This window comes from Lissotriton helveticus, chromosome 2_1 (genome assembly GCF_964261635.1).
Source record: "Lissotriton helveticus chromosome 2_1, aLisHel1.1, whole genome shotgun sequence".
Lineage (NCBI taxonomy): Eukaryota > Metazoa > Chordata > Amphibia > Caudata > Salamandridae > Lissotriton > Lissotriton helveticus.
The window spans coordinates 1,130,029,004-1,130,043,481 of record NC_136059.1 but is presented as its reverse complement, the minus strand read 5'-3'; the positions used below and the strand labels follow the sequence as shown (position 1 = coordinate 1,130,043,481).

General features: G+C 48.6%; 1 protein-coding gene across 2 annotated transcripts in view; it reads right to left on the bottom strand.

The window, feature by feature from the left end:
* The window catches only part of HAUS6 (HAUS augmin like complex subunit 6), a 393,765-nt gene that overhangs the window by 95,447 nt on the left and 283,840 nt on the right, over positions 1-14,478 (bottom strand). For both annotated transcript variants that reach the window (XM_078675970.1, XM_078675969.1), the window contains one exon: positions 13,318-13,407. In XM_078675970.1, coding sequence (XP_078532096.1) covers positions 13,318-13,407 — 90 coding nt within the window. The remainder of the gene's footprint in view (positions 1-13,317; positions 13,408-14,478) is intronic.

Sequence of the window (14,478 nt, the reverse complement as noted above, 5' to 3'; positions counted from 1 at the left end):
GAGTGGTGAGGAGAGGGGAGAGTGGTGAGGAGAGGGGAGTGGTGAGGAGAGGGGAGAGTGGTGAGGAGAGTGGTGAGGAGAGGGGAGAGTGGTGAGGAGAGGGAGAGTGGTGAGGAGAGGGGAGAGTGGTGAGGAGAGGGGAGAGGTGAGGGGAGAGGGGAGAGTGGTGAGGAGAGAGGAGAGTGGTGAGGAGAGGGGAGAGTGGTGGGGAGTGAGGAGAGTGGAGGGAGGAGAGAGGAGAGTGGTGAGGGAGAGGAGAGTGGTGAGGAGAGAGGAGAGTGGTGAGGAGAGGGGAGAGTGGTGAGGAGAGGGGAGAGTGGTGAGGAGAGGGGAGAGTGGTGAGGAGAGAGGAGAGTGGTGAGGAGAGAGGAGAGTGGTGAGGAGAGAGGAGAGTGGTGAGGAGAGAGGAGAGTGGTGAGGAGAGGGGAGAGTGGTGAGGAGAGGGGGAGAGTGGTGAGGAGAGGGGAGAGTGGTGAGGAGAGGGGAGAGTGGTGAGGAGAGGGGAGAGTGGTGAGGAGAGGGGAGAGTGGTGAGGAGAGGGGAGAGTGGTGAGGAGAGGGGAGAGTGGTGAGAGGAGAGTGGGGAGAGAGGAGAGTGGTGAGGAGAGAGGAGAGTGGTGAGGAGAGAGGAGAGAGGAGAGTTGAGGAGAGAGGAGAGTGGTGAGGAGAGAGGAGAGTGGTGAGGAGAGAGGAGAGTGGTGAGGAGAGAGGAGAGTGGTGAGGAGAGAGGAGAGTGGTGAGGAGAGGGGAGAGTGGTGAGGAGAGGGGAGAGTGGTGAGGAGAGGGGAGAGTGGTGAGGAGAGGGGAGAGTGGTGAGGAGAGGGGAGAGTGGTGAGGAGAGGGGAGAGTGGTGAGGAGAGGGGAGAGTGGTGAGGAGAGGGGAGAGTGGTGAGGAGAGGGGAGAGTGGTGAGGGAGAGGGGAGAGTGGTGAGGAGAGGGAGAGTGGTGAGGAGAGGGGAGAGTGGTGAGGAGAGAGGAGAGTGGTGAGGAGAGGGGAGAGTGGTGGGGAGTGAGGAGAGAGGAGAGTGGTGAGGAGGAGGAGAGTGGTGAGGAGTGAGGAGAGAGGAGAGTGGTGAGGAGAGGGGAGAGTGGTGAGGAGAGGGGAGAGTGGTGAGGGAGGGGAGAGTGGTGAGGAGAGGGGAGAGTGGTGAGGAGAGAGGAGATGTGGTGAGGAGAGAGGAGAGTGGTGAGGAGAGGGGAGAGTGGTGAGGAGAGGGGGAGTGGTGAGGAGAGGGGAGAGTGGTGAGGAGAGGGGAGAGTGGTGAGGGGAGGTGGTGAGGAGAGGGGAGAGTGGTGAGGAGAGGGGAGAGTGGTGAGGAGAGGGGAGAGTGGTGAGGAGAGGGGAGAGTGGTGAGGAGAGGGGAGAGTGGTGAGGAGAGGGGAGAGTGGTGAGGAGAGGGGAGAGTGGTGAGGAGAGAGGAGAGTGGTGAGGAGAGGGGAGAGTGGTGGGGAGTGAGGAGAGAGGAGAGTGGTGAGGAGAGAGAGAGTGGTGAGGAGTGAGGAGAGAGGAGAGTGGTGAGGAGAGGGGAGAGTGGTGAGGAGAGGGGAGAGTGGTGAGGAGAGGGGAGAGTGGTGAGGAGAGGGGAGAGTGGTGAGGAGAGGGGAGAGTGGTGAGGAGAGGGGAGAGTGGTGAGGAGAGGGGAGAGTGGTGAGGAGAGGGGAGAGTGGTGAGGAGAGGGGAGAGTGGTGAGGAGAGGGGAGAGTGGTGAGGAGAGGGGAGAGTGGTGAGGAGAGGGGAGAGTGGTGAGGAGAGGGGAGAGTGGTGAGGAGAGGGGGGAGTGGTGAGGAGAGGGGGGAGTGGTGAGGAGAGGGGAGAGTGGTGAGGAGAGGGGAGAGTGGTGAGGAGAGGGGAGAGTGGTGAGGAGAGGGGAGAGTGGTGAGGAGAGGGGAGAGAGGTGAGGAGAGGGGAGAGAGGTGAGGAGAGAGGAGAGTGGTGAGGAGAGAGGAGAGTGGTGAGGAGAGGGGAGAGTGGTGAGGAGAGGGGAGAGTGGTGAGGAGAGTGGTGAGGAGAGGGGAGAGTGAGGAGCGGGGAGAGTGAGGAGCGGGGAGAGTGAGGAGCGGGGAGAGTGAGGAGCGGGGAGAGTGAGGAGCGGGGAGAGTGAGGAGCGGGGAGAGTGAGGAGCGGGGAGAGTGAGGAGCGGGGAGAGTGAGGAGCGGGGAGAGTGAGGAGCGGGGAGAGTGAGGAGCGGGGAGAGTGAGGAGCGGGGAGAGTGAGGAGCGGGGAGAGTGAGGAGCGGGGAGAGTGAGGAGCGGGGAGAGTGAGGAGCGGGGAGAGTGAGGAGCGGGGAGAGTGAGGAGCGGGGAGAGTGAGGAGCGGGGAGAGTGAGGAGCGGGGAGAGTGAGGAGCGGGGAGAGTGAGGAGCGGGGAGAGTGAGGAGCGGGGAGAGTGAGGAGGGGGGAGAGTGAGGAGGGGGGAGAGTGAGGGGGGAGAGTGAGGGGGGAGAGTGAGGAGGGAGAGTGAGGAGGGGGGAGAGTGAGGAGGGGGAGAGTGAGGAGGGGGGAGAGTGAGGAGGGGGGAGAGTGAGGAGGGGGGAGAGTGAGGAGGGGGGAGAGTGAAGAGGGTGAGGAGAGGGTGAGGAGAGGAGAGAGTGAGGAGAGGGGAGAGTGAGGAGAGGGGAGAGTGAGGAGAGGGGAGAGTGAGGAGAGGGGAGAGTGAGGAGAGGGGAGAGTGAGGAGAGGGGAGAGTGAGGAGAGGGGAGAGTGGGGAGAGGGGAGAGTGGGGAGAGGGGAGAGAGAGGAGAGGGGAGAATGAGGAGAGGGGAGAATGAGGAGAGGGGAGAGTGAGGAGAGGGGAGAGAGAGGAGAGGGGAGAGAGAGGAGAGGGGAGAGAGGAGAGGGGAGAGAGGAGAGGGGAGAGAGGAGAGGGGAGAGAGGAGGGGAGAGGAGATAGAGGAGAGGGGAGAGGGGAGAGGGGAGAGAGAGGAGAAGGGAGAGAGGGGAGAGAGAGGAGAAGGGAGAGAGAGGAGAAAGGGGTGAGAGGGGAGAGAGGAGAAAGGGGTGAGTTTGGAGAGAGAGAGGGATTGGAGAGAGGGAGTGTAGAGGTGAGAGTGGTGAGTGGTGAGAGGGTAGAGTGTTGAGTGGTGAGAGGGTATTGTGGTGAGAGGGGGGAGTGGTGAAAGTGTGGAGGGGAGATGGGGTCTGCCTTCAGTTTAAAACGTGAGGAGCGGGGAGAGTGAGGAGCGGGGAGAGTGAGGAGCGGGGAGAGTGAGGAGCGGGGAGAGTGAGGAGCGGGGAGAGTGAGGAGAGGGGAGAGTGAGGAGAGGGGAGAGTGAGGAGAGGGGAGAGTGAGGAGAGGGGAGAGTGAGGGGAGGGTGAGGAGAGGGGAGGGTGAGGAGAGGGGAGGGTGAGGAGAGGGGAGGGTGAGGAGAGGGGAGGGTGAGGAGAGGGGAGGGTGAGGAGAGGGGAGGGTGAGGAGAGGGGAGAGTGAGGGGAGAGTGAGGAGAGGGGAGAGTGAGGAGAGGGGAGAGTGAGGAGAGGGGAGAGTGAGGAGAGGGGAGAGGGGAGAGTGAGGAGAGGGGAGAATGAGGAGAGGGGAGAGTGAGGAGAGGGGAGAGTGAGGAGGGGAGAGTGAGGAGAGGGGAGAGTGAGGAGAGGGGAGAATGAGGAGAGGGGAGAGTGAGGAGAGGGGAGAGTGAGGAGAGGGGGAGGGGAGAGGGGAGAGGGGAGAGGGGAGAGGGGAGAGGGGAGAGGGGAGAGGGGAGAGGGGAGAGGGGAGAGGGGAGAGGGGAGAGGGGAGAGGGGAGAGGGGAGAGGGGAGAGGGGAGAGGGGAGAGGGGAGAGGGGAGAGAGGAGAGGGGAGAGAGGAGAGGGGAGAGAGAGGAGAAGGGAGAGAGAGGAGAAAGGGGTGAGAGGGGAGAGAGGAGAAAGGGGTGAGTGAGGAGAGAGAGAGGGATTGGAGAGAGGGAGTGTAGAGGTGAGTGGTGAGTGGTGAGAGGGTAGAGTGTTGAGTGGTGAGAGGGTATTGTGGTGAAAGGGGGAGTGGTGAAAGTGTGGAGGGGAGATGGGGTCTGCCTTCAGTTTAAAACTTATAAATAAAGTTATGTAAGTACTGGCAGAATTAGATAGGGAAAACAGAGGAGAGCGATAATTAGCTAGTGTAGTGTGTAATGTTTGAAACCCGTAACAAAAGTACTAAAAAAAAAATCAAAAAATCACTGTTATGTGCGATTAACAATTAATGTTGTTTTTAAAATATAAAAGAACTTTGAGATCGGCTTTAAATAGTAAGTAAATAGTAAGTAAATGCAAATCGTAAAAAATGCGGAGATGAGGCCACCATAATATCTTTCAAATATTGACCCCGCAAACAATATTTAAGATCTTTTGTGAAGAAAAGTACTGTCTTTTCTCTAAAGTTCTCTTTTATTGGAGTTATGCATAAAAGTGATTCAGGTTAGAGGGGAAACAACAATTTAGGAGGATGTCTCCATGTGGCTTGTGCTCGGCTGGCGCCTCGGGCAACTTAGGAGGATGTCTTAATGTGGCTTGTGCTCGTGTCGCCTCGGACATGTTTACTGGTAACACGTGAAATGTTAAAACCATTAATCAAGAAGGATGGCTCAGTCTGCCTTCTTGCCAGGTGGCGCCTCTTCTCTGCTTCCTGTTTAACACTAGAGATTGTGGGAGTGGGGAGGTTGAGGAGAGAGGGGAGAGGGGAGAGAGGAGAGGGAAGAGGGGAGAGGAGAGAGTTATCCTTTCTTTTCTCCAAAAAGCATTAAAAAAAACTCAGAATTTTTTTATTCCCACCTCTCTAAAAAGCAGGACAGGCGCAAGTATTTCCTTTTTTGTTCGTTTCCCTGAGCAGAAGTAGAAAATGCTGCAGCATAGAAAATGCTGAGCAGCCGTTCAAAATCAGTAGGCCTGGTCACCCTACCATCTTATCGACTTCAGCAGCATGAAATACTGAAGGGCACAATACATCAACTGTGAAACTTTTGAAGATTAGCAGAATAACGGTACACGGGAAGGTGTTTCTTTTCTTACAGGTGCCCATTCAAAGCAGCCCCATTACAGCACCATAAACTGCAGGGCACACCCTAATCTACATTAGCATTTTGGTGGGGCCCACGAAGGACTGCTGTCCCTTGATAGAAGCCCTTTGAAATGCACGCATAGGTGATCAGCTGGTTGTGTCCCCGGGGCGCTTGGAAGGCAGAATCGGGTCATCCAAAGCCAATAGCAGCAGGCTCCCATGCGCGCACCTAAAGGATCCATGCATGTCAATGGGGCCCACAGGCCCACCCTTTTGTTGCAGCCAACTTCAGCCCTATTATGAGACCAGCCCTATTATGAGACCAACCCTGTTATTTGCTCTGTATTCTCATAATGGCAACTTTAGGCTTTTCTTTTTCATCCTGCGAGGGAAACCGTAAACAAACCAGGGCGGAGGAGAGGTCTTCAATGGGGCTTTTGCTTTTAAACGGTTTGGCTCCCGAGTCAGCTCAGGGGTCGCAAATCTGCAATGTGGTGTTGTTTAATACTAGATTTCTCATTGTGATGGTGAGGAGGTATCTTGCCTTTTTTTCGTTATTATTGTAGACCGTCCGTGCTGTTTCGCAGCTTCATAACAATAAGCAATTTAAAAAATGTTGGCATTATGTCTTCTAGCTATATTTGTTTTGTTGCAAGGGCGGAGTGGGTGATTTGGTGCTAAACACACATTAGTTTGTACCGCCCACGCAATGCCTGTAATCGGACACAAAGTAATGCAAGAAGAAATGGTAGCAAGATCTAACCTTGTTTAAAATATAAATGCAAAATAACAAAGAACAAATGGTGGTGTAACATGTTTCAAGAAGTCAGAGACTGAACCCCAAGCCTATCCCACCCGACTTTTCGTACGAATGTGAACAGCCTATATAGGCTCAGTTACTTTAAAAACGTTTGTGACATGCATTTCTTGTATCCAGAGAGGTCTTAGCAATAACGTGTGAAACAAGGACAAGAGGCAAGAAGGGAAGAATAGGGGAGAGTAAGGGTGACGAGACGCACGGGAGAGAAGGTGGATGGGTGAGAACATGAAAGGGGGAGGGGTTGAGAGAAGGGCTGTTTATGACCAGCGGAGCGCCGTACTGTGCGAGTCCCCCCGCATCCGCCTGGTTAGACGTGGTGGGAGATGCATTTCTTACCTGGTTCCTGTTTATTAGAACGGACTCCCTGTGCATATCTATCTGCCCGAATTATTTCAAATTTAGGAAACTGCTGAAAAGCTTCCCTTTTCCAATAGCGACCACCTCTTGTAGATGCTTGCCTGCTACCATTTGCAGCGCCGAGATGGCCACGGGTAATTTGAACGTTCTTTTAAATGTAATAACCATAACATGGTTAACATTCCCACCCTGCCCCATTTTCATTCTTTTTTACTTTTTTGTGGGATTCTGCTTCAAGCAGAGTCTCAAGTTGGCTGCAAACACTTCATGGTTGAAGTATTGCTAGACAATCACATTTTTGTAGGATCCACTGCAAGGAGTCTCATCCCCAGATACCTATATTTTTTAAACTTTAATATCTGTGAAACTACTGAACAGATTTACACAAATAACAAAAAGCAAGCTTTCTGGACCAACATCTAGCTTTCTGACAAATTTAGTGTATTCCGTTCAGGGTGTCCGCTCTGTAGTCGCGTTAAACAAAATGATCAATTACCCAAAGACATAACATGGGGGAAACACGTTTTGGGACCACCCCTTTTTCATCGACCCCGCTTGACGTATCACCCTGAACCTTTCAACACAGCAGCTAAAATTAAAAGGTTGAGTTTTGGAAAATTTAGTGAAGATTTGTCAAGCGGCGCCAACGTTATTGGGAAAACAATAAAACACCTTTCCTACGGAAACTTTGGTCCTAACTACCTACTGTAGACTGCCAGTAAGTAATTCTATATATCAATCTATTATTGAAAGGTGGGAGGAGAGTGATGTTAGCATATAAAACCTAATGTTGATGCAATTTCTGGAGAAAAAAAAACCTGGGGATTTTACCTAGATACCACTAGTGAAAACTGAGCTATGAAAACAAAAACCAACTGCCTCAATCATTAAAAAATAAATAAACGGTTCAGAACTGGGGATGGAATACCCTTTTAGCCTCAGTTTTGCTTCCTCCTCCAGCTGGCTCGTTTCACAATTGTTATTCACTCACGCAGACTTAACAATTCCAGGCGAACACAAATACTTAAAGTTCTTAAACATAAAAGAAGTAGCGCCTGAAAAAGGGAGCAGTAGAAGGACATTGAAATGCGTCCGTGCTTCAGGAGACAGGGCAAACGAGAGCAAGGAGTGCCCACACAGCTAATGAAGAAGCAAGCAAATGTGGGACAATGAAATCAACAACTGGTAAGCAATGGGCGGACTCCAAGCCTAGTGTAAGATAGCAATACCTCGCAACAGACCGTGCACGTGATGTCTGAGGCAAGACCCCAAAAAAATCTGAAAAAAGGGGCTGGCTGAACAGGAAGTAATAGCTGAAGGAGATATGTTAACACTGTTTGCTGCAGCATCAAATAAAAGATACAGGGCTGATAAAGCCTTCTTTGATCTGGACTGTGGAGAAGAACTCTGGGAAAACGGGAAGAACTAGAGACTGGATAACTAACCACGACGCACTGGGATGAGAATACTGACCACGGTCTGGAGAACTGTGACAATTGGAAGGAAGAATTCCAATTGTTGGCCCAGTGTCCTCACAGGGGGTGGGAGTGTGGGCAGCGGGGTGTTTGTTTGAAATTTCGGAAAACTCAACATATATATATATATATATATATATATATATATATATATATATATATATATGAATAAACATAATCAACAGCACTTATGAATCTGTCTTCACAGCTCCAGATAAGAGATGAAATGGTAGTCTGTTGATTATGTTTATTGTGCACGAAGATCACATGACAAACCTTTAAAATGCTGGATGTAAACAGACACAATTACTCGTGAGCAAGGGAAGTGGTTCCCGAAACGCGTTGAGTGGGCTGTGAATTAAAACACCAGTTTTTTTTAACTTGTTTGATGGCCTGGACATCGTTCTTTACGAAAAGGGAACGGGTGTGGTGGAATATATATATATATATATATATATATATATATATATATTTTTAGTGGCTCAAAGATAATCAACCAACCACTCAAAGTCAACAGAAGTCTGAAATGTTATGATGGTAGTGGCAGGAAATTTCAACATGACACTAGACCAAATGCTAGACAGACAGGCCAAAAACAAGACACAAACGCCCACATCGCACAAAGCACTAAAGAACACGTGCAACAAACTTGACCTAGCAGACCCATGGCACCTACAAAACCCCGACACAAGAGATTACACCTTCTACTCCCACCCACACAACTCCTACAGCAGAATAGACTATATCCTCAACCCACAGCCACCTAACCGAACACACAGACATCGCAGCTAGAACAATATCAGACCACGCTTGCATCAGCCTACACCTAACAGGTAGACACAATGAGCATCTAACACGCAGATGGCGACTTAACCCTACAACACTAGCTAAGCCAGAGCAGAGATTCAGACAGCCATCACAGAATACATTGCAGTGAATGACACACCAGATACAGACCCAGGCACGTTGTGGGAAGCACTAAAAGCAACCATCAGAGGAGTACTAATGGAAATAAAAAGGAGAAGAGACAGAGAGACAAGAGCACAGCTAGCACAGTTAGAAAAATACATCAAAAGGCTAGAGACCGAACACATAAGCGACATCGACAACCAAAACGCACTAACAGAACTCACAAAAAAGAAATATGAATTCAATAGAGTACTCAGCGAACGCGCAGGCCTCTGGATAAAAAAGTACAAAGATCAATCTGGGTGAAGCAAATAGAGCAGGTAAATCACTGGCAGCATACCTCAAGCGCAAGCAGAGACAACACAACATCACATCAATCACAGACACCGCAGGCAAATCACACACCAGACACGAAGACATTGTTAGCACCTTCAGGGAATTCTATATGGAGCTGTACAAAAAAGATGAGGGACTCGAAACAAAGCGAACGAAGGCCTACCTAGAGAGCTTGAAGTTGCCAAAAATCACAGATGAAGAAGCAAGAGCCTTAGGTCAAGACATCAAGCGGCTAGAGGTTAGGATAGCCATCAAAGCACTAAAAGATAACAAGGCACCAGGCCCAGATGGCTACACATTATCTTTCTACAAATCATTCCAAGAGCAACTAGTTCCTACTCTAACGAAACCCTTTAACCACGGCAGTATGGCTGGTGAAGTGACCACAACAATGGCACAAGCCAACATTAGAGTTATTCCGAAGGATGACAAGGACCCACAATGGCCAAAGAACTACCGACCTATATCACTCATTAACCTTGACTGCAAACTATACGCCAAAATATTAGCTACTAGGCTGTGCAGCGTGCTCCCACAGCTGATAAACAACACACAAGTAGGATACATGAAAGGCATATTGTCTAGCGACAACACCAGACTCCTGTGCCAAGTCATAGAACACTGCTCACACGCACAAAAACCAGCAGTAACAATCGCACTTGATGCAGAAAAGGCCTTTGACAGGGTGTCTTGGCACTTCCTAAAAGAGTGCCTGCAAGCATACAACCTGGGAGATACGTATGCCAGAAGAGTCATGGCCATGTACAAAACCCCAAAAGCGCAGATCGCCATTAACGGCACAACCTCAGCCCCATTCGACCTCCAAAGAGGAACTAGACAGGGATGCCCGCTATCCCCACTACTATTCTTACTAGTACTAGAACCCCTGATCAAAGACATTCTCACAAACAAGAACATAGCAGGCATCTCCATCAACAAAATCACGGCCAAACTGGCGGCATATGCAGACGACCTATTGATAGTTACAGAAGACCCAACAGTGTCCATACCCGCACTCATGTGCACCTACGCTTCCCACTCAGGGTACAAACTAAATAGAGAAAAGTCAGAGTGTATGCCCATGAATGTACACACGACCAAGGAAGTACTAGGGGACTCTGGGCTGGTGTGGCAAACAAAATCGATCAAATACTTAGGAATAAACTTTGGCAAGGACTTAAGAACGACCCTAGACCAAAACGAAAAGAGAACACTGACAAAGATAAGAGACTTGCTGGAAAAATGGTCATCCAAATTCATCACCTGGTGGGGAAGAATAGAAACAGTCATAATGATGGCCACACCTATAGTTAACTACCTAGCCAGTATGCTCCCACTAGCTCTAACCGACGACTTCCATAAAAAAATAGACCAAGCACTGAACAAATTCATCTGGAGGGATAAAAAAAACAAGAATTGCCCTCCAAAAACTTAGACTAAGGAAAGAACTAGGAGGCCTTAACATGACAGATCTAAAATCATTTCAGACAGCCTGCATAGCCAGACAAGGGTTGCACTGGGTAACCCAAAATCAGAAATACACACCAACGTGGCTGGCCCTGGAAAAAGCCATCCTAGACAACTCAGACCCCCTAACCCTCCTCACAGCCAACAACCAGTCACTAAAAGGGAACCCAATATTCAAGATAACAAGAAGTGCCCTCCTTAAGGTAGATCCGAAACTAGAGGTAAGCCTAAAAAACTCGAAATGGGTGGCACTATGGGCTAACCCAAAAATAAAGTACAGGGGGAAGCTCCTGGATATAAAGACGTGGAGCACGCTAGGCCTCTCACATCCAGCACACCTAGAAGAGGAAGGCAAACCGCTCACTTTTAACACCATAAAGGGCAGGTTCGGCCTTGCAGAGGCGTAACTATACAACTTCCTGACCATCAAAACAGCGATCACAAAAGCGAACCTAAGCAGCCTCACCCCATCTATCTTCCAACTCATGGAAAACCTAAACAAAACAGGGCACCATATATCACACCTATATAAACTTCTCCGCCCAAAGACCTCAAAACTCAATGATAAAGATAAACACTACTGGGAAAACCAGATAGGCCGTACTCTCACAGAGAAAGAACTGTCAACCATGTGGGCCTCCCCCACGCAAAACATAATCTCGCCAGTACTAGCACAAACCAAATTTTGGTTAATACACCAAACACACTGGACCCCAGCAAAGCTAGCAAAATTGAGCCTAAGAGAGAATAGCCAGTGCTGGAACTGCAACAAAGCAACAGGGGACTTAGCTCATCTAATGTTCCACTGCTGCAAGGTCAGAAAATTCTGGGACAAAGTGTTTGACTTCACCAACCAGACACTAGGCTGCATCCTCAAGCGGGAGTTCTGCACCCTAACAACCGCACACATCAACACCGACATCAACACACAACAAGACAGACACCTTCTAGATTTCCTCCTAACTTATGCCACAAAGATCATACTAGTCAAATAGAAAACCACCTCCAAGGCCACCTTTAAAGGATGGATAAATTGGGTTAAATTCCTAAGAGGCGCCGACAAAACAGCGTTAAGATGCACACCCTGGAAGAAACCCAATAGACAGATGTGGTCATCGCTAGATAGGGCACTAGACCCATTCAAACCACCGTAGCCAAATATACCATGAGATAGAAACAAGAGGCTGTACGCCGATCTTTAACCACCAACCAATAACTATATGTTACATGTTGCATGTTATATGTTCACGAAAAAGCTAAGAGCCAACGAAAGAAGTCCACCGTTATATGGAATACGAACTATTAGCCCAATGGGACGTAGAATTAACCGCCCAACAGAGTAAAACAACGCATAGATTACCCAGTTGTCGATGATGTATAGTGTACAGGCGCAGTGATCTATGCGCCAGAAAGAGCATATGTACCCGTGTATGTTTATGTGTACCCTGTTTATGTAAGGAAAAAAAAAAAGAAAACTATATTCCCAAAAAAAAAAAAAAAAACATTAATCATTGTTTATGAAAAACAAGCGGTTGGCTCACTTAAATGAAGCAAGAGCCAGAAATCAGATCTGTTATCACGCTCATCTGTAGACTGGAAAGAAAGTGGCAGCTGATAACGCTCAGGAACTGTAACATGACACCAAAGAAAATCAAGCAACGTCACTTGAAGCCAACATAAGCCTGTAATTAGGTGATCGGGACAACAATTGCAAAATCAAGAAAAAAAGTGTTGCCAAAAAAAGCTACAGTTAAAGAAAACTCCTAAGGAAGGGCCACCAGGAAATATTCGAAGAGGGGCAGAGATGTAACGGTGGAATTGGCACACAAGGGAAATACTTAGTAAAACACATGCACACACACTTAGTGCTCGATGAGGAAAAAAAGTTTCTTGAATGAGGGCAGTAGAAGAATACAAGTCAAACTAATAAATACAATGGTAAAGAGGGTATGCCTCAGGGGAGGGACAATCACAAGAAGAGGAAGGAACGTCTTTGAATAAGAAACAAGCAAAGGGGAGTGACAAGAAAGCCAACCACTAGTAAGTAATGGGCTGGCAAAAAGCTCACGGTTTAAGTTTTGCTGTATGGTCCACAAGAGGGGTTTCCTAAACAGGCAGCTAAGGCCGGTGTGTAGGCGAGACCCTAAAATAGATTTATTTTCACTGAGGTGACAATTGTGATATTTTAATTTTTTTAAACAAGGACCGTATCATACTTACTCAAACGGCCTTGGGGTTTAATATTGGAACAGAAGAATGGGTATTATCTAGCGATCTGCAAAAAAACAAAGGTTACTTCTCTGAGGCTACAAAGTTCACCAGCACTGGGATTGTTAATGTATTACACACTTCACATATTTCCATTTCTTAAGGCGGGAATCACAACATTAAATATGGCAGTTTGATGAAGCAATTAAAATAGCAGTACATCTAGGTTATTCAAACCTTCATGAGGCAAGCAGGCAGGACTCAAGATCCATGATGCACTTTTATTGTCCTAGTCTATTTTGTATTCAACATATTGTGAAGCTATTTTGTAATCTTTGCTGCACCCTACACCAGGGTTCTTGCTTTGCTGGGCCTGTGAATGTAGTATTTTCACATTTTTAAAGGTTTGTAGGGTGGAGAATGCAAGCCAGACTCGCTCCTCCCGGTCATCCTGTTGGGATTCATTAACAGGTAATAGGTGTACTTTTCTTCCCAATAAAACCACTTGCCGACAATGTTTTCATTCTGAACAGCCCTAATTACTCTGAGTTTCCTGTTCTATTAATTTGTCAAGTGCAGCATTTTGCGAAAGCTAAAGGATTTTCCTCTCCCTGCAAACGCTACATGAGATAAAATGAAACAGAGTAATCAAAGAGTAATCTCCACCGGTTTCCTGTGGAAAGAGCTGCTTCAGATTAGCAAGTCAATATTGCAATCAGTGTAACCATCATAATACAAGTGTAACATCACAAGTAAAAAACACATTATATTTACTTGGTCAACAGGTTGCTGTCTGACTAGTTCACGAATGTCTTCACATCTCTTTGCACTTGGTTTAGGTTTTGGTGTTCCTCCACGGCTGCCCTGCAAAATAACAACAAAGTGGTTTAACCTGTGTTAACCAGTCCTGTAAAAGCTTACGGATGGATACTTCTAGCCGCATATTCCTCACTTTTACAATATTCTCCAGACACCAAACAGGATATGGAAACACTTCAAAGACTCACACATGCTTTTAAGTGGCACTGCGAGGCTTCAAGACGGCTTTTTTCCAACCTGAAGAAACAGAGCTGAGGAGCATAAAAGCGCCAAACCTATGTCCCATCTGATCTTTTCTTTCTGTGCCTGTGAACATGGATCCAGACCTCATCTCCCCATTTCATTGGTACTGAAAAGTTTTCAAATTTCAATCCAGTGTATAAGGGACCAAGGCCTCCACCTAAAACTACAGGATTCAAACCATGCTGGGACGGTCGCAAACAGATGTCGGCAATGAGCCAGTAAGGGTTGTGCCCTTGGTGTTTGAAATCGGGACTCGACTCAAGGTTGTGCAATGAGTGTGCTCCAATCCACCCTAAGAGTTACCAAAGGCAAGTTACTTGTTCATTAAACTCATAAAGCTTATTCAAGTGTTTTGATCAGACATACCACAACACAAAAACATTTCCTTAGCTTGCACAGCAATTTACAACAAGAATTTCAATAAGGAGGAGGAGCTTCGCGCGCAACCGGGATGGTCGCGTGAGCACAGGGCTCCCGGACCTTCGCCACCTCCGCCACCTATCCTGCATCTTATCCTGGCTACGACGACGGGTCGTTAATGGCACAACCCTGCTGACCTAATAGTCGTTTTCAGATTCCGGTTTGGACTTTGGGAGCCGAAGTTACGGGCTCCTGAACTTTTCTGGCCTGCTCCTCGGTGCTGCCCCGGACTCTATTTCTATGCCAGCCGGGCAGTAACCGAACAACAACGGCTTGCCCGAGTCTCCTCTGCTCGGCCATTTTTCGGTTTCGTTTTTGGCTTTGAGACCTCTCCGACTCTGGTCTGCCCCTGCCTGCCCTGGTCACATTCTGCTTTGCTACTCCACCTCGAGTGCCGTGCTGGCCTATTGTGGTTCATCGTGTGACGTGAAGTGCCCACTTTATCTTACGGAC